This window comes from Pan troglodytes, chromosome 16 (genome assembly GCF_028858775.2).
Source record: "Pan troglodytes isolate AG18354 chromosome 16, NHGRI_mPanTro3-v2.0_pri, whole genome shotgun sequence".
Taxonomy (NCBI): domain Eukaryota; kingdom Metazoa; phylum Chordata; class Mammalia; order Primates; family Hominidae; genus Pan; species Pan troglodytes.
The window spans coordinates 82,548,875-82,569,530 of record NC_072414.2 but is presented as its reverse complement, the minus strand read 5'-3'; the positions used below and the strand labels follow the sequence as shown (position 1 = coordinate 82,569,530).

Below are 20,656 nucleotides of genomic sequence, written 5' to 3'. Positions count from 1 at the left end.
CCAGGCTGGAGTACAGTGGCGTGATCTTGGCTCACTGCAACCTCCGCCTCCTGGGTTCAAGCAATTCTCCTGCCTCAGCCTCCTGGGTGGCAGCGATTACAGGCACACGCCAGTAGGCCCGGCTAATTTTTGTATTTTTAGTAGAGATGGGGTATCGCCACGTTGGCCAGGCTGGTCTCAAACTCCTGACCTTAGGTGATCCACCTGCCTCGGCCTCCCAAAGTGCTGGGATTACAGGCATGAGACACTGCACCCAGCCTAATATGACATCTTAAATATAGCATTATAATGCATATCAATTATAGAAGCAAAATATTTTTCCCCAAATTTAATACAAATACTCCTCTGCAAGTGAGATTAAATTACAATATTCCATTCCAAACTTTGTGATCACACACACAAAATTCTGAGGACTCTAAAATCCTTGCACTTGAGTATGGTCATTAGTGCTATATAACAGTGCTACTAGCAATAAAATAATTCTAGGCTGGAACCAAACAACTTAAAGGCTGGAAGAAACCCAAAATGCTTGAATTCCTTGATTTAGATCAGATAATTTAGAAGCTGCCAGTTTAACCTGCAAAAGCTTTTGTAGCTATCTTAATCTCATGACCCATTCATCTCCTTCGTAAGGAACCTTCAGTTCTTCTCATAACCCTCTAAGAGATACTGTTGCTGTTCTCACTGCTTATAATATTTATAGCACCAGCTTGTCTTTATTTTCAAATGAACAAAAGCTGTGCTTTAAAAATTCACCTCAATATCCAATTCAGTCATTACTCCTTCAGGCATACCACGTTAATGTTTACATCTGAAACGAAAGTGCACACTAATAAATCAGAAGAAAAAAATACTTTAACCTCGGCACACAACAGTTGTTAAATAAATATTTGCTGAGTGAATAAACCTACCAAAGAATCCATATCTCTACAAACTCAGGTAGAAGTATAAAATAATCCAGTACAGCCTAGATAAATATGTGGGGATTGGCCGGGCACGGTGGCTCACGCCTGTAATCCCAGCACTTTGGGAGGCCAAGGTGGGCGGATCATGAGGTCAGGAGATCGAGACCCTCCTGGCTAAGACAGTGAAACCCCGTCTCTACTAAAAATACAAAAAAAATTAGCCTGGTGTGGTGGCGGGCGCCTATAGTCCCAGCTACTCGGGAGGCTAAGGTGGGAGAATGGCGTGAACCCCGGGAGGCAGAACTTGGAGTGAGCCGAGATCAGGCCACTGCACTCTAGCCTGGGCGACAGAGCGAGACTCCGTCTCAAAAAAAAAAAAAAAAAAAAAAAGTGGGGGTGGATTTCTTTTATAGTAGATTTTGTTACTGAAGAATTATGGATGTGGTGGCAACAAGAAGCATTTTGTTGTTGAGAAGAAAACAAAGTAAAAAAGCTATTCGACATAATATCTGGACTATTTTCAACATCCTGGATTCAATTGGGACCTTAGGGGGAAATGACAAAGCAGGGTCATCTTTCATTTCAAGAAGTATACTCTAGGATATATGGAAGCCAAAATTAGATAAGTAAAAATTAATTTATTACTGGGACTATACCAGGGATGATAGATATGGCATGCAATTTATCCCTACTTCCAAAGTAGGTACTGAAAAGGAGTTTTAATTTCAGTAAGTGAAGAAAAGCCCTAGGACTCTGGTTCCCAAACTCTGCTGCACATTGTAATCACTTGGGGATTTTAAAAAAAATACTGGCTCTCAGCCCCGAACGTTCTGATTTAGCTGCCATCGGGTTACAACTTGGGCATGGGGGTGGGGTGGGGGTGGGGTGGTGGCGTTAAAGCGCCACAGGTGATTCTAACATGTAGCAGCTCTGGCAGTCACTGCCCCAGGGTTCTCAAATACGTGACGTGCAACAACTTACACCTGAGGTCTGAGAATCTTCAGCTGAGTCAGGATGTCCTTCTGTACCCTGGGATTAGCTGTGGCCGTAAGAGCCATCACCGGAACAGAAGGAAACTTCTGGCGAAGCATATTCATTCTTTTGTAATCTTGACGAAAATCATGTCCCCACTAGTTGGAAAAAAAAATACTGCTTTTCAGACTACTTCGAGCTTCCTTCTATAAAAAGCCAACACTGCTCAATGTATTAAGAACTACCTTATTCTTCAGTAAAATAGGAGACTCATTCACTCAGTGTGGGTTTTTATTCAGTAAATACATATATTGTTGGTAGTATGTATTTATCGGTATTTCCGGATATAAAAAACAGTATTTACCTGACTGACACAATGTGCTTCATCAATAACAAAACGTGCCAAGAGCTTCCTCTCATAGAGATTCTCCAGAGTAGAAATGAGTCTGTTACTTGCACAGATCTAGGCCAGAAATATATTAGACATGTAAAAACACTGAAACACATCACCTTATGATTCTGTGGTCTTCAAATTCCATCACAACTTAAGCTGTATTAAAACCTCCATAAGGCCGGGTGCGGTGGCTCACGCCTGTAATCCCAGCACTTTGGGAAGCCGAGGTGGGTGGATCATCCGAGGTCGGGAGTTTGTGACCAGCCTAACCAATGTGGTGAAACCCCACCTTTACTAAAAATACAAAATTAGCCGGGCGTGGTGGTGCATGCCTGTAATCCCAGCTACTCAGGAAGGCTGAGGCAAGAGAATCGCTTGAACTCGGGAGGTGGAGGTTGCAGTGAGCCGAGATCGTGCCACTGCACTCCAGCCTGGTAACAATACCGAAACTCGGTCTCGAAAAAACAAAAACAAAAACATTTTGTCACCTCCATATAAAATTGGTTCTTATTTCAATCTATGAAGAGAACAGCAGAAGTAATAGAAAATAGCAGATCAAATTTTAGAATGTTCACCAACATTAAGCAAAGAGCTTATTTAGCAGGTTAGTGGTTCTCAAACTTTTGTGTGCTTCAAGACATCTGAGGGCCACCATACATTTACATTGGCAACAGGGTTACATATCTGGGTTATATGGATGCGTGTTGGCTGGGGGAAAAATTATATATTTTATAGCTCTCTTCATAACAAGGCCTAGAAGCAATGACATCTCAGTAGCAACGAGCACATGTAGCACTCACATCTTGACCGGCACATGTCAAAAGGACAGAGAAGCCAGCTTGAGAGAGATGTCTCACTGGTCACATGTAGGACAATTAGAACATCAAAATACTTGATAATTGAATGTAACTCATTGAATAAATTAAGAAGTCGAGTTCATGCTAGTATCAATAAATTTGTGGGCTGGGCACAGTGGCTCACGCTTGTAATCCCAGCACTTTGGGAGGCTGAGGTGGGCAGATCGCCTGAGGTCAGGAGTTTGAGACCAGCCTGGCCAAGATGGTGAAACCCCATCTCTACTAAAAATACAAAAATTAGCCAGGTATGGTGGCACACACCTGTATTCCTAGCTACTTGGGAGGCTGAGGCAGGAGAATCACTTGAACCCAGGTTGCAGTGAGCTGAGATTGCAGTGAGCCGAGCACTCCCGCCTGGGTGACAGAGTGAGACTCCACCTCAAAAAAAAAAAGAAAAAAAAAGTGTAACCAACAGGAAAACTCTTCCTTATGGCAAAACACCAACTACATTTAAAAAATAATTTTATATCTATCACAGTAGTAACTGATTTGGGGAAGAATCATCAATGGATACTAAAACTTGTGGGTAAAATTCTGATCACTAGTAGGGTATTTACATAGTCTCAAAGCATCCCACAACAGGATATCTACTAATTACAAAGGCCAAAAAGAAATGAGTAACTTTACAGCAGAGAAGTCTATCAGACACTACCACAACCAAGCGATCAGTTAACTAACATTGTCAGTAATGGGACGAATCGACATCAAGTGCCCCCTGACAGTGGGCATGAGAACATATCACTGTTTCTGTGATATTCAAGGAGTAACGGGAATCTAAGCAGGAGGAAGCAAGATAAACTCAAATTGAGGGACAATTCTGAAAACGACTGGCCTTCAAAAATGTCAAAATCACGAAAGATATTAAGAGAGAGAAACTGTTTACAAGATTACAGAGAAGCACAACGGAATGCATGCATGATCTGGGATTTTCTTTTGCTATAAAGGACATTATTGGGACAACTAGTGAAACGAGAATAAGGTTTACAGATTAAGTAATAGTACTGCATCAATGTACATCTCCTAATTTTGATCATTGTACTGAGGTTATATGAGAGAATACGTTGTTTTTAGGAAATGTACAGTGAAGTACTTAGGGCTTAAAAGGATACCATGTCTGCAATTTTCAATCAAATGTGTCAGGAAAATATATGCAGAGAGAGAATACAAAGCAATTATAGTAAAATGTTACCATTTGGGGTTTCTGGATGAAAGTTGTATAAAAATTCTTTGCACTACGTATACAAAATTTTGTTAAAATCTTAAAAATATATGTATTCTAGTGGTCTTTAATATATTTTAAAATAATGATATAAATACAAACCTTTTCTGGAGTGACATATAGAAGTTTTATGATTGGGTCTTTTTTTGATAACTGGAGGTAAATATTTGTAGCTTCTGAGTCAGTCTTATCACCTGTCAGATATGTAGCTGGAATCTAAGTATAAAAGTAGTAAACAATTTCAATTTTATACATTAACCTGACAAAATTACATTTGTCCTTAGGTTTTATAAATATTTTATTAGTCACATATCAAACCTATCAAAGGAAATACATATCTCAATATAACAAGTATGTAAGTACATACATTTTAAAAAACCCTTATTAAGCGTAACTCAGGCAGGGCGTGGTGGCTCACGCCTGTAATTTCAGCATTTTGGGAGGCTGAGGCAGGTGGATCACTTGGGGTCAGGAGTTCAAGACTAGCATGGCCAACACGGAGAAACCCCATCTCTACTGAAAATACAAAAATTAGCCTGGCGTGGTGGCAGGTGCCTGTAATCCCAGCTACTCAGGAGGCTAAGGCAGGAAAATTGCTGGAGCTTGGGAGGCAGAGGTTGCAGTGAGCCAAGGTTGCACCACCGCACTCCAGCCTGGGCAACAGAACAAGACTGTCTTAAAACAAAACAAAACAAAACAAAAAAAAGCATAACACAAAATGGTCTTCTCATTATTTATTTCCTTTTCTTGCTTTATTTTTCATCTTTGTAAATAAGATAAATATGAATTTGGTATACAAGATATTCCAGTCCTACTGTATGGCATCTTTTTTTTAGATAAATGTATTTCAGGGTTTTAAAGATTAATGACAACGAAGGGGCCATAATATGACAAATGGTTGAACAATGGCTACCACCACTGCACTAAGACATTCTTTGGAAGAAAACCAAACTAGTGGTCTTATTGAGGGGTGGTGACTCATAACTCTTAAAACAGTTCTTTTTAATCACAATGTGATTGAGTCGGGGTCTCGCTTTCACCAAGGCTACATTGTAGTGGCATGATCATGACCCACTGCAGCCTCAAACTCCTGGGCTCTAGCGACCCTCTTCCCTCAGCTTCCTAAGCAGCTGGGACCACAGGTTTTCACCACCATGTCCAGCTTATTTTATTTTTCTGTAGAGAAAGTCTTGCTGTGTTGCCCAGGCTGGTCTTGAATTCTTGGCCTCAAGCAATCCTCCCACCTTTGCCTTCCAAGTCACTGGGATTACAGGCATGAGCCACCACCCCCACCTACAATGTGAAGAGTTAGGTAGAATGCATTCATTTACTTCCTTAAACTCAGCCATGAGAAAAAAAGATATATGCGTGCAGGCATGCATGTGTGTATGCACTTTAAGATATAAGGGAAAGAGAACTATGCCGACCTGGCAGTACTGAAAAAAGAAATGATTTTCTATTAGTTAAAAAAATTTACATCAGCAAAAAATAGCATTGGTTAAAAGTTCTTACTAAGATACATTCTTGTAGAATAAAATCAGATTGAACTACAGGTTATCTGTATCAAATTTTCAGACTTCTGTTCAACTGCAAATTTAACTGCTGTGCTTTATTTTTTGCAAATCATGAACTATTTAATAAAAAGGTTATCCAGAGGACTGAAATTTAATTGTTTCTAAGGCGTGTTTTTATTAGTATTTTTATAACTTACATCCAAGGAAGTCAGCTTTTGGACTTGATCTACGATAAGTGATCTCAAGGGAGAAATGACAACAGTGACCCCAGGAGAAACACAGGCAGGGAGCTGGTAACACAAACTCTTACCACCTCCTGAAAGAGAACAATGAAAAAATATCTGTCAGGTTCTGTCTTGAGAGCATGAATGTAAAAGTTACAAAATAAATCATATCATTAATAGGACACCAAGGCATATTGTCCCTGGTGCCAACAATTTGCCATACTCAAATGACTCAAACTATTATATTTAGGCAATTTAAATAATGTGTAAAAATGATCTTTAAAAAAAAAGTGTTTTTTTTGTTTTTGTTTTTGTCTTTGAGACAGAGTCTCATTCTGTTGCCCAGGCTGGAGTGCAGTGGTGCCATCTGAGCTCACTACAATCTCCACCTCCCAGGTTCAAGCAATTGTCATGCCTTACCCTCCCCAGTAGCTAGGACTATAGGCATGCACCACCACATCCTGCTAATTTTTGTATTTTTAGTAGAGACATTGGCCAGGCTGGTCTTGAACTCCTGACCTCAGGTAATCCACCTGCCTCAGCCTCCCAAAGTGCTGGGATTATAGGCACAAGCCACTGCGCCCGGCCTAGGACATCTTATATAGACATATATAATAGCAAAGGCAAGAATTAGGGCAGGAAACTTAAAATGTAGTGGAATACAGTAAAGTTTTTATTTCTAGTAGTAGAAGAGTCTCTAAAAATGACACTAGGATTAAAATAATTACTTTCTATATAATGTTTATTTACTTTTATTATTTATAAATCCCATCACTTTGGGAGCCTGAGGCAGGTGGACTGCTTGAGCCCAGGGAATTTGAGATCAACTTGGGCAACACAGTGAGATCCCATCTCTACAAAAATTTTAAAAATTAGCCAGGTGTGGTGGCACATGCCTGTAGTCCCAGCTTCTTGGGAGGCTAACGTAGGGGGGATTGTTTGAACCCAGTTGAAGCTGCAGTGAGCTGTGATAGCACCACTGTATTCCAGCATGGGTGACAGATCAAGAGACCCTGTCTCAAAAATAATAAGAAATAAAAATAAAATAAACCTTATTTGGAATATTTACACACGTACTATATCTATATTGTAATTATATATAATAGACATATTATATACAATACAATATACATATTATATATAATTATATATTATATATATCTCTCTCTCACAAGTGGTTGAAATTGGGGTGGAAGGACCTTAAAAATGCCCTCTTGAAACCCTAAAGGACAATGGGAAGCCCTGGAAAAAAAAAATCAATGGATTAGATCATTGCCAAGGTTTTTTCCAGTGTTAGAGTTCTGAAACACCAAAATAGGGTTGAAAGGAAGGCACAGAGTGATTAATAAATTAATAAAAATTGAAATGCTGATTATTAAGCCAAGGCTATCTAAATCTAAAAACCAGGATGAAAAAGTTCAGATGCCCAGTCAACATTATACAATAATGACAGCACTAGCTAACTTGCTAAAGGTCACAAGTCAGGTGATAGACAGAGGGAGGACTACACATAGGTACTGAAACTGCAAATTCTCCTTGCGCTCTGCCCTGTTGATTTAATATTCTCATGTGAATGACTATAAATCATTGAACAGCTGTCATAAGCTTTAACAGCACAATGAATGTCCTAGACTCTTTAAAGTGGGGCCAACACAATATCGTGCTAAATGATTTTCATTTAATCCTCATGCCACTCTGTGAACCAGGTACTTTACTGCTATCACCATTGCACACATGAGAAAATGGGCCCAGGGAGTAAAGTGCCTTGCATGTGGCCACACTGCTGTTGAGCAGCAGAGCTGTTCTTTAAGTCCAGGCCTTTGGTCCATAGCTGATGGACCACTATGCATATATGCATATATGATTTAACCACTATGCAACACCAGATTGTTGCAAATAAACTGCCAGAAATGGTCATGGTCTCTGACAGCGATTTTTCTGTTTGATTTCCAAAATTGCTTAGACTAGAAAAAAGAAAAATTCCCAAAGAAAAATTCTAGATCAGTTCAACACAATGAGCTTCGAGTTGAAAATCTTACAGGGCTATAAACTTCATGATGTCAACAACCAGAACAAAGGATATAAAGTAATATGCTTTCTCACTATGGTACGGGAGGTTTAAGAGGTCCCTAAATGATAGAAATACTGTGTAGGTGGTCTTTTTATTTCTATTAAAGAGCTTTCATTTAACATCTGCCAATGGATTCCTGCCAATTCACTTCTAAAAATACATACCAGTCGGCATCAGGATAAAACAGTCTTCACCAAGCAGTGCAGCATTGATCGCCTCTAGCTGATTAGTTCTAAAATTATGCAGGCCAAATTTTTTATGAAAAATCTTCATCATTTCCTTTGTATGAGGAAAACTAAGACTTTGGAAACGCTCATGTTTCAGATTTCCGGATGCTAAATTTTGTGCTGACTTGTCTAGGAAAATAATCAACGTTAAGAAAAATCAGTACATGAATACAGTGAAAGTACAGCTTTAGCATTTCCCTTGCCCTGCAGAATCACTGGCACACGTTTCCCTGCAGCACAGTTCTTAAACTCTTTACTGGCTTTCCTTCCCTACAAGTCTCAAAGCCACCAAAAACTTGCCAAAGGCCCAAATCAAGTATTTCCTTGACTTTTTCTACAGCACCTACCACTACTTTTATTCTTTCCTTCCTCTTCTCCCTTCCTCCAACCATGACCACCAAGACAATCATGGTTTTCTACTCACTTTAAATTCCCTTTCCTGGCTCTACTTCCTCCATCTGCCCCATAAATAGGGGAGGGAGTCTTTCAGATATTTGGGACTGGGCTCTGTAGACATTCTTTTTTGGAGCTTTCCTAGTCCTATGATCTTAAACATGACCCGTGTGCAGCAAATGCCTACACCTCTCTTAAGACCCAACTGACACCCTCCTAAGTTCCAGTCCTGCACACAGCTCCCGTTGTCTGCAAGACATCGGTACGTGAATGACTTACCAGCACTTTAACCTCTAGACTTAAACTAGCCCTTCTCAGCTTTTCTCCAAATCTGACTCTGCCTCCTGACTCCCCTGTTTGTGTTACTGGTGTCACAGTTTTCCCAGTCATCAGTGTCTGAAACCTTGGAGTCATCTGAGCTTCCTCAGGCTCTTCTTTCATAACATCTCTCACACGTGCCCCTGCTCTGCAGCCTGGCTGTCGCAACTCTGGTTCAGCACAGAGAACAAGAGGTACTCACGGAGCTCTGGCAGTTACACTAACCCCAACACTCAACTGTCTCAAGATAATTGCAAACATCAAGTATGACACATTCTAACATGATACAAAAATAAATCCATTAATCGTTGTTTTAAAGGTCAGCAGCGTAACTGTAAGAACAACCTCCGTGGTATTAAGTCATCAATGGCAAAAATAGGGAGGGCTGTACTTTATAAACTTATTTCAGCTAAAAAATACTTTTGATAACTTTATAGGGTTGATGTAAGGTTTTAAAATTATTTTTGGCTTTTCTCCAGAGCCTTAACAGTGGCTAATTTCATTCCTCTCAAAACTTCTCTCTCACTAAGCTGTGAGCTCCAGGAGGGCAGGAACTACTTAGTATTTGTTATTCATCTTTAAATGATCAGCGCCCAACATAGCACATGGCATGCAGTGAGCCCTTAGGCCCAAAGAAGTAGTTTGACTGATTTAAGACACTCCTGACTTCATATCCTTTATAGACTACCCTATATTTTAACATTTTAACACATAAAACATGCTTCTCTACTTTGTATTAATCGATTCTCATCAGTACAGAATTCTAAAATACATTTTTAGCATGCGAATCCATTTTTGCTTTTGCCCATCCCAAAATCATTAAAAACTTGGCCCTCATGAGTTTATTGTTTTAGGAACTAAAAAATGTTAATTCAAAGGCACATCACATTTGTAATGACTTTAGAGCCGTACTACAATAGGTTATAATTACACATTTTATAAAACTATAGCTGCTATAGAGACAAAAGAGCAACTTGCTTTTGAAATTGTGATTTGTAATTCATATCATCAGTAGAAATTTGCATAGCAACAATGTTTTCAGGCAATGATGATTTGCTATGGTTTTTCTTATATAATTCCTATTTTGGGACAGTTTTGTTTTCATATAAGCATTCAATTTATTTTAAACTTACCAGTATAATTCTGAATTGACTCTGAGAAGTTTATATTTTGAGCCGTAGATGACACTGGAAGACAGTTTGTCTTGGCTGAGGAAAGTCTTTCTGATACTGATTTAATTGGCCGACCTTCCTTGATGGGTTGATAGGCAGCTGTGGAAGATTTGCTGGCTGCTAAATTATGCATTATGTCTTCCCAGTCATCATCATCATCAAAGTCATCTATGTCAAAATTATCAATATCATAGGAAGGTTGGGTTTCTCTTTCTAAGTCATTTATTGAAGCAGTATGTTTATTCTGATCTTTCACAGCAGTGCTTGTGAGAACATTTCCTGGGAAATAAGAGCTTTCATTTTTTTTTCCTAGTCTCGGTGTTTCAGCCCAGTTGCTACTTACAAAGGACTTCTGTAAATGGGTATTGAATAAAGGCCTTTCAAAAAGATTCTTCCTGGTGGCAGAGAATCCTGTCTTTCCTAGGGTGGTAGTCAGTAAACAGTCCCCAGGAGAAACAGAATTTGAGGGAAGGTGTGAAAAATTTAACTCCTTCATAGAATTCCCTGTAGGGCAGGAATCACCCTTCATAGGGCCATCAAGTGAATCAGGCCTGCATCTCCACATTGAGCCAAGAAGACTGGCATCACTTTTATTAAAATCTACTTCCGTTAGAAGTTTCCTTCTGAAGAGAGAAAAGAGAACAACGTATTAAATATAAGTAGTTTACTCTGGTAGGCCACAAAAGCAAATCTGTAGTTTTCATACCAAATAGAAATTGTAGCAAAATATGTTCGCTTTTTTCCCAATCTTAAAAACATGAATACGAATGTTAAAGGAGTGGTTTGAAAAGTAAACAAATCAAAAACATAGTGGCATGATGATCATCCTTATGCCATTTCCAGGCCAGAAAGCCTGAACATTTTGCCCTGTCCATTTTTCACTTAGAGTGGTAGAAATATAATCAGATATATTCCAGAAGGGGGAAAATTAAGATACCTTATGTTCCGCTGCTGAAGCAGTTCGTTCCCACAATCCAAAAGTTTCAGTTTATCATCAGGAATAGTATCAATTAATTTACAGATGTGCTCCATCACGTGAATAAGCTGCTGCTGTAAACTTATCTGTCTAGCTATAAAATAATTATGTTGTTAATATTTTTCTTTGAGAAAAAAAAAAAAGTCTTGGCTAGGCGTGGTGGCTCATGACTGTAATCCCAGCCCTTCGGGGAGGCCAAGGCAGAAGGATTGCTTAAGTCCAGGAGTTCAAGACCAGCCTGGGTAACACAGTGAGACCCTGTCACTAAAAAAAAAAAAAAAAAAAAAAAAAAAAAAGTCTTAAGATCTTGATTTCTTTTTTTTTCTTTTTTTTTTTTAAAGTGGGGCTGGGCACGGTGGCTCACGCCTGTAATCCCAACACTTTGGGAGGCCAAGGAGGGTGGATCACCTGAGGTCAGGAGTTTGAGACCAGCCTGGCCAATGTGGTGAAACCCCGTCTTTACTAATAATATAAAAATTAGCCGGGCATGGTGGTGCGTGTCTGTAATCCCAGCTACTCAGGAGGCTGAGGCAGGAGAATCGCTTGAACCTGGGAGGTGGAGGTTGCAGTGAGCTGAGATCGTGCCATTGCACTCCAGCCTGGGGGACAAGAGTGAGACTTTGTCTCAAAAAAAAAAAAAGAAAGAAAGGGGCTCTGTTGCCCAGGTTAAACTGCAGTGGTGCAATCACTGCTCACTGAACCCTCAAACTCTTGGGCTCAAGAGATCCTCCTGCCTCAGCCTCTCAAGTAGGTGAGACTACAGGCCTATGCCACTGTGCTCAGCAACACAACACATCTTCTTCTTTTTTTTTTTAAAATTAATTATTTTTTGTAGAGACAGGGCCTTGCCATGTTGCCCAGGCTGGTCTCAAACTCCTGGGCTCAAGTGATCCTCCCGCCTTGGCCTCCTAAAGTGCTGGGATTACAGGTGTGAGCCACTGTGCCCAGCCAAGTCTTAAGATTTTGAAAGTCACATATGTAAAATGTGAAGCAGTGTAAAAACAAGATCATAAACAACCATATATTGTCCTAATATGTTCCTGTGAATTAACTTGAAATTGGGTTGTCTCTACGCTTTATCATAAGAGCTCATAACTGTTTTCATTTAATTTCATAATATTTAATAAATAATATTTCTTGGGGTAAGCAAGGTCATTGGCTGGAACAAAGGTTTATCAGTTAACTATGATTTTATTTTTAACTAACTTCATGTGCAAAGCTCACTGTGCCAACACAAAGTGTATTGTTCAGCGTTGGACAGGCAAGAGCCCTACCTGTTGTTCTGATCTGCCTAGAATCCAGGCTTCCCTTTAATGGTAACAGTATAGCACCAAGATTTCCTATTAGACCTACCCTTCCCACTCCCTCAGTAGGCATCTGACACAAGGCAGCCCAGTGAAAATTAACTCTGGAAATACTTAGGGCTGACTGGGAAAAAGTACCTCCCTTTTTCCAAGCTTAATATGATTCTGGTGGCCATTTCTGTCACCTTATAAAGAAAGACAGATTTCAAATAAGATTGATACAAAGGAAAAGTAGAAAGCAGGTAGAAAGAAATGGAGGTTTGACCCGGAGAGATGGGACAGAAGAGAGGAGAGAGAAGGGAAGTGAGAGAGAGAGCAACTCCTGATATGATGTTTGAACAACTGAATCCTGCCAGCCCACTCCCATTTTAAAAATTAAGCCATAACTAATAAATAGAATTTCAAAGCAGTAGAGGTTTCATTTTATTTTATTTTTTGAGACAGATTCTCGCTCTGTCTTCCAGGCTGGAGTGCAGTGGTGCAATGTCGGCTTACTGCAACCTCCGTTTCCTCGGTTCAAGTGATTCTCCTGCCTCAGCCTCCTGAGTGCCTGGGACTACAAGCACACGCTACCACGCTCGGCTTTTTTGTATTTTTATTAGAGATGGGGATTTGCCACATTGGGCAGGCTGGTCTCGAACTCCTAAACCTCAAATGATCCACTCACCTCGGTCTCCCAAAGTGCTGGGATTACAGGCGTGAGCCACCGTGCCGGCCCTTTCCTTCATCTAAAACCTCAACTGCGCCTGGGCATGGTGGCTCACGCCTGTAATCCCAGTACTTTGGAAGGCTGAGGCTGGAGGATCACCTGAGGTCAGGAGTTCGACACCAGCCTGGTCAACGTGGCGAAACCCTGTCTCTAATAAAAATACAAAAAAGCTGGGCATAGTGGTGCATGCCTGTAGTCCCAGCTACTCAGGAGGCTGAGGCAGGAGAATCACTTGAACCTGGGAGGCAGAGGTTGCAGTGAGCAGAGATTGCGCCAGTGCACTTTAGCCTGGGTGACAGAGCGAGAAAAAAAAAAGATGAAAAAAAGAAAAAAAAAATGGCAATAGGAAGCAAGGACAACAGATGCCTTTGCCACCTCTCAGGCCTAAAGTCTGTGAGAGTAAAAAACAGTTTAGGTGGGCTGCAGGGGAAACAGTACATATCCTCAGAAAACAATTAGAGAAAGAAGGGGAAGAAAATGATCAGAGAAGAGGATGAGGCTACAGGGACATTGCTGACAGAGCAGTCAGTTAAATGGTTTACAAGCCAGGAAGGACAGGAAGTGAGGACAGAACAGGGAGTGAAGATGGCAGGGTGAGGAGGGGCATCTGCACAAGAATGGCCTGGGAAATCTGGACTTCTGGTGACTGAGAGAAATGTGAGGTATGAGATGTAAAATGGAATTGCTGAATTCCTGTCTTACTTCTGTTTTCTCTGCAAGGAAAACAAGCATCAGATTGGAAAGAGAATACACAATGGTCTGATGGAACTGAAAGCCAAGACAGGCTCAGAGGGAGATAAAAGGGGGTACCTAGCTATCAGAGACTAGCCCAAGACTCCTTGTCTAGACAGATTATACCTCAGAGTACAAAGGAAACCTGCAAACAGGATCTCAGAGCCCCTGTCACTGACACGTGTGTGAGGCATCTAGTGAATAAGAGAACTGATGGAAAGTGAGGACAGACAAACATTGTTCTAATTTTCAAAAAATTTGAAAGTGATTGCCAAAAACTACAGGCTGGTGATTTGATGTAAATTCAAAGCAAAATTCTACAGCCTGTTATCAAATAGCTGCTTTGTGAGCTCTAAGGGGGAGGAAACAATAATAGAGTTAGCAAAAGTTCATAAAAACAAACCATCCGTCTTAATGTATTTCCTTTTTTAAAAGGATTATTAGACTGGCAGATAACAATAGTTACCATTTATGAAAGGCCTGCAGTGTACTAGGCACTTTACCTTGAATCCTGACAACTACCCAGCAAGGTAGATATCATTCTCCTCATTTTATAGAAGAAAAAACTGAAGTCCAGAGAAGTTTAACTATTTGCCATAGTCACGTAGCCAAGAGTAGGAGGAGACAGGTTTCTATTACAGGTCTGTAGCACTCTAGAGTCAATATCCCACCCATTCCTTCTTGCTGCCTCACACCTCTCACTTTGTGGAGTCACATAGTCAAGTCTTTTGTGTCTCCATGGATAAAGAACAGAAACATGGTCTGAAGACAGATATGTAACTAGCTGAACAAGAAGTGGTGATGAATGGACTGTTGTAAGCCAAGAGGGAAGCCTCTATTGACATGCTGTAGAACTCTGTCCTTGCCCCTGTTCTAGCTAACCATTTTATTAGTGTAACTTAATGATACAGAGACAGTATAATGCAGTTGTTATCAATGAAAACTCAAAAGCCTCAAGACTGCTGTGTTCAGATCCTAGCTCTGAGGCTAATTCTATGACGGTGTGTAACTATTTAACGCTCCTGTACCTTAGTTTCATTATCTGTTAAATGGGGATAACAGAAACTACCTTAAAGTGGGCCAGGCGCGGTGGCTCACGCCTGTAATCCCAGCACTTTGGGAGGCCGAGGTGGGCGGATCACAAGGTCAGGAGATCAAGACCATCCTGGCTAAAATGGTGAAACCCTGTCTCTATTAGAAATACAAAAAATTAGCCAGATGTGGTGGTACACACCTGTAATCCCAGCTAATCAGGAGGCTGAGGCAGGAGAATCACTTGATCCTGGAAGGCGGAGGCTGCAGTGAGCCGAGGTTGTGCCACTGCACTCCAGCCTGGGTGACAGAGCGAGACTCCGTCTCAAAAAAAAAAAAAAAGGAAACTACCTTAAAGTTTGAGGTAGTTTATTGTGATGACTGAATTAGTTAATATTGTAAGGCACTTTATAACAGCGCCCAGCACATCAGTTACCTCTTGAATATCTCTAAAATAAATTGAGTCCAAAATAAACCACAAAAAAACTGGAGGAAACAAAAACAACACACAGAGAACACTACACACATGACCTGCACATGCATGCAGACGTCGCTAAAAAAGCCCAGCAGGCCTCAGACTCGAATGCACGACAGAGATATTCAGAGAACAAAGAAGAGCTCTCGGAAATTGCCTTGATAGAAATTTAAAAATTCCATAGAAGAGTTAAAGATATAATCAAGGAAATATCCTAAAAAGTAGAAAATCAAGAGATGAAAAATAGAAAAGATAATTAATGGAAGTCTAACATGCAAATCATAGAAGTTCCAGGAAGAGTGAAAAAGAGAAAAAGAAGGTAAAAAGAAATAATGCCAGAAAAATGTCTACAGGAGGATGTATATTTTCAGACTGAAGGTGCCTCTGAGCAGCAGACACCAAGAGTGGGAAGGGGGACTGTTGTTTATCAAAGTCTTGCACTGCTATCCGATTATTTACACTAGATATTTAATAAAAAATAAAAAATGAATTAGAAACAAAACAAGCAAACAAGTATTTAGCTTTAAATGAACATCAAGACCCAGACCTAGACTCAGAGTATATACAAGGGAGAACCGGAGGATGAAAGGTCAAGAAAGCAATTTCTAGCAAGGAGAGTTAAAAGACCTAATAATATTTAGTCAAGGGGGGGAAAAAACTCTATTATGATGAGATTACGCTCTGTGGTCCGTGTTTCTGAAACACATGATTTTGTGGAAGTTCTCATTTGTAAATAAAAATTTAAAAATCTCCTAGAATTAAAGTTGCAGATCTTGGCTCAGTATGAGAGATGATTTCTAACAAGTAGCATTTTCAAAATAGGGAATGAACGCCCTTGTGAGAGCATGAGTTCATGAGTTGTTCAGGCAAATGCTGGCTAACCAGTGAACAAAGTTATGACATTAGAAGAAAAGAGACTACAAATCTGCCATTTTATAACATACAGCCACAGGTTCAAAACACAATCTTTGTGTTACGTTGTTTTCAAAAGTAAGTAGTTGAAATACATGGTATGTCTAAAATATTGCTTGTACCGTCACAGTCTGTGCTGGTTTCTGGATTCAGCTCCTGCGTACTCGTTTTCTCAGGTTTTGACAAAAGATCTTTTGATGTGCTAAGAACATCCTCTTTTCTGTCAGAGGTGTCAAGGTCCTTTAACATACTGCAAATAAAAAAAGTGTTAAGCCAATCATACTACAGGCTAGACTCAATAAATGTAAAATTTTGAAACCCTTAATATTTTTCTACCACTGATCAGACAATATATAACAGAAAAGAGAAGTAGTTTTTTAAATTTCCTCAATTATAAAACTTCTTTAGCTGGTCCTCAAAGTTGTCCCTCCTCTGGCCCCAAGAGCCCTTTTCAACATTATCTCCGATTATGTCCTTTCAGTAACACAAATCTTCAGTCATACTGTACCACTTACATTCTTCATATAAGCCCTGCATTGCCTATTTTGGGGATTTTGCCACTGATCCTCTCAATTTGGAAAACCTGCCATTCCAATCTCTTCGTACCCAAATCACACCTGTTCTTCTAGCCACAGCCAAAGCATTACTTCTCCAGCAAGTGATTATTAATGTCTCTTTTTTCTGAGATTTCAAAGCACTTTTTCTGGACTTCTCTTATTGTGCAAATATATGTACATGTGTTTTTGTGTGTCTGCATATATAATTACCTCACCACACAGATTATACAAAAACATATTAACATATAAACCTGGTCAGTCTGATTACATAGAAAAAATACTTTACAAATAACAAAATAAATTAGTACTGAATGAGTGTTAAAGAGAGGATGCTGTGGAAATCCAAAGAAAGGTAACATTTTTTGGAACTTTAGAAGGCTTTGCCAAGGAGATAAGATTTAAGCAAACTGAATGACAAGTATGGGGAAAGTGTCAGACTATGAAAGAAAGATTTTAAAAAGGACATTTCTATTTGCTTGACATCTGGGAATCAACTGTATTTTCCTAAAGAAGAATTTTGGAATGCAACTTTCTAACTAAATCAAAACAGTGTAACTTTTTAATATTATTTTTTAAACAATAACATCATAATTAAAGAAAATGATATGCTTTCTAGATTGTTGGTTTGACTCATTAAAACCACTGGGTTATTGCAAGGGCATACATGGAGATAAAGCTGAAAAAGGTAAATTGTGGCCAGAAGACGGAGAATCTTGAGGGCCAGCTACAGAGGTTTTGGAAAAGAGGAGTTTGAAAAACAGGTCTCTCTTCTCTGTTATATACTGTCTGACCACTTGACTTCTGAAATTCAGAGGTTACAACCAGTATTTTTTAAAACTGAAATAAAATGTAGCATAGAATTTAAGCTGTGCATTGCACAAAAAATATTGTGAAAATTCTATTTCAGTTTTATAATATATACACATATGTATACTAAGTTACAATGGGAAATGTACAAAGAGAGTCTACCTTGGAAATACTTTGTAAAATAAGCTTTTTTAATTGCTAAGACTCTAGGTAAATTTATTTATGGTATGACAATTTGATAAATTATGTAGCCATTAAAAGGAATTAAATATGTAGCAATTGGAAAATGATTTAGAAATAATGCTAAGAGAAATAAAGTAGAATATAAAATTATAATTACATGTTGATTACAACAATGCAGAAATCAAACACACATGTATCAAAACTGAAGATGGATAAAGAAAACAGTCAGAATTGTGGGACTACTAGTATTCCTTCTCTCTCTCTTTTTAATTTTTTAGAGATGAGGGTCTCGCTATGTTGCCCAGGCTGGAGTGCAATGGTTACTCACAGGCGTAATCACAGCATGCTACAGCCTTGAACTCCTGGGCTTAAGGGATCCTCCTGCCTCAGCCACCTGAGTAGATGGGAGTATGGGCCACTACCATGCCACCGCACCCAGCAGTGCTCCTTCCTTCTTATTTAGAATCCTTGTTAAAATGATTATATTATTTGCGTAATACACATTTTTAATGAGTAAAGACAAAAGCCAGGCATTCAACAAGGAATCAGTATGACACCAGGGAAAGCACTACAGTGGATCTGAGTCCATCTGTCATTCATTGTATCATCCTGGGCAATTCCTTGCTCCTCCCTGGGCCTCAGCTGTTTCACCTGGTAAATGAGAATGCTGGTTTAGAATTGAGACTCTATATAAACTTTTGCTCAGTTTAGTATATATTATACTCTACCACTCAACTGGTCTGAGAGTGAGACTGGGATGAGGACGAAGGTAACATTGACACTTAGCAATTTAAGCTGTTGATGAGTCGTGTGGAGTATCTATTTTTCTCGTAATACTACCAATTAACAATAATCATGTCACCAATTTGCTAAAATTGAGTGAATAACAAATACAATGGCCAGTTCTATCCTGTAGGATTTTTTTTAAAAGTACTAATGTCCTAATTCACTTCCCATATAATGGGTTAGCTTTGTGTCAGTTCAGGTCAGGTTTGGAAATATAATATTTTTAGAAATATATTCCTTATGTCAAAATCAACTATATAAGGCCAGGCAAGGTGGCTTATGCCTGTAATCCTAGCACTTTGGAAGGCCAAGGCGGGTGGATTGCCTGAGCTCAGGGGTTCAAGACCAGCCTGGGCAACATGGCAAAACCTCGTCTCTACTGAAAATACAAAAAATTAGCCAGGCATGGTGGTGTGCACCTGTAGTTCCAGCTACCTGGGAGGCTGAGGCACAAGAATCACTTGAACCTGGGAGGTGGAGGCTGCAGTGAGCCGAGATCATACCACTTCACTCCAGCCTGGGTGACAGAGCGAGACTGCCTCAAAAAAAAAAAAAAAAAATCAACTACCTAAAATTGTTTGAAGTTTCATGTAATTAATCATAATGGGACTTCATCTTTAGAATGCAACCAATTAAATGTATAAACAGGGTTTTTTTTGAGGCTTTCACTTGAATGTAAAATAATTGTACAAAGCACAGAATACTTTTATATAGAAATGATATTATAAACTAAATTAAACAATTTAAAGTATCCCAGAAACAAATAATAATGCTAATTATTTAGCTAGTTTACCTAAGGCATTTTGAAGAGGAAGAAGAAGAGGAAATAATTTCTTCTGGAGAAGGTGGAACAAAATCCGTATCATAATCATCATCATCAAATTCAATACATGGAACTTTCTCAGTTGAATGTAATTCAGCTTCTTCCAAATTCTTCTTCTTTTTGCTATTATCTACAGTAAAACAGTTGATAAACATAGATTTGTTAACCACTAATGAGACAGAAAGAACAGGGCATGAGCGATTAAGAATGAGTGCTTCTGGCAAGTCACAAACAATCACACCACTTTGTATGGATCCTCTCCCTTTACACGCTAATGTTGGCTTATTTATTCATAAATGATTATTATTGAGTCAACTGGATTAAGTCCAGTGAATGCTCGACTGAGGCCGAAGATTTGCTTAGGGATTTTCATGTCTGTCTCTGGTTAATTACGAAACACGTATTTGCTATTGACGTTTCTAGTTTTTAACTTTTCACTCATATTTAAATAAGGGTAAAGTGCAACAGATAAGTCTGATAATAACACAAACACGGCTGCTTGTACAAATCATCTTTACCACAAAGTTTCCCAGTTATTTAAGTCTCTCTTTTGGACTATGTGGGAAAACACAACCCAAATTGTTGCTGTCTATCTTTTAACAAATTTTCCCTTCAGAAACAGAGGCATCATTGATGAGACTAGTTTTGCTCATCGTCAATCACTTTTCAGTGCTCTCTCACCCTAGAGTAACCTTAATGGGATTCAGGGGTTTAAAAATTTTACTCTCATATTTGCAACTGCTTCATAAGGTGAGTTACTTCCCCATGTGGGTAATCTCAGTTACTCAATTTTGGACATTTAATAATTACAAGATCTAGCCAGGAAAAACTTTGAATGTAATTTATAATACTTTAATAGTGCAATTAGAGCACATTATACATCAATATTAGGTGGCAACAAGCCATAAAGGAATTACAGTAGAAAGGCTTAGTTTCATTTTCCAATTTACCACTAACCACCATTTTAACCTCTATGGATCTTACAGCAGCACCCCCCTTATCCTCAGGAAATATGTGACAAGACCCCGGTGGATGCCTGAAATCTCGGATAGTATCAAACCCGATAAGTACTATGTGTTTTCCTATACATACAT

The 20,656-nt window shown here is 39.2% G+C and overlaps 1 protein-coding gene and 1 non-coding gene across 4 annotated transcripts in view; one reads left to right on the top strand and one right to left on the bottom strand.

The window, feature by feature from the left end:
- Nucleotides 1-20,656, bottom strand: part of BLM (BLM RecQ like helicase) — a 100,902-nt gene that overhangs the window by 46,711 nt on the left and 33,535 nt on the right. For 2 of the 3 annotated variants that reach the window (XM_510594.9, XM_054667945.2), the window contains 9 exons: nt 19,533-19,692; nt 16,529-16,656; nt 11,204-11,336; nt 10,228-10,889; nt 8,321-8,512; nt 6,059-6,177; nt 4,450-4,563; nt 2,242-2,340; nt 1,887-2,035 (listed from right to left, as the gene is read on the bottom strand). In XM_510594.9, coding sequence (XP_510594.5) covers nt 1,887-2,035; nt 2,242-2,340; nt 4,450-4,563; nt 6,059-6,177; nt 8,321-8,512; nt 10,228-10,889; nt 11,204-11,336; nt 16,529-16,656; nt 19,533-19,692 — 1,756 coding nt within the window. Of the gene's footprint in view, nt 1-1,886; nt 2,036-2,241; nt 2,341-4,449; nt 4,564-6,058; nt 6,178-8,320; nt 8,513-10,227; nt 10,890-11,203; nt 11,507-16,528; nt 16,657-19,532; nt 19,693-20,656 lie in introns of all 3 variants that reach the window. The other variant, XM_063794348.1, reaches the window with a different exon arrangement.
- On the top strand, nt 16,155-16,224 carry LOC112205659 (small nucleolar RNA SNORD18). The gene has a single exon (XR_002939757.1). It is a non-coding gene; the product is annotated as a small nucleolar RNA SNORD18 (small nucleolar RNA).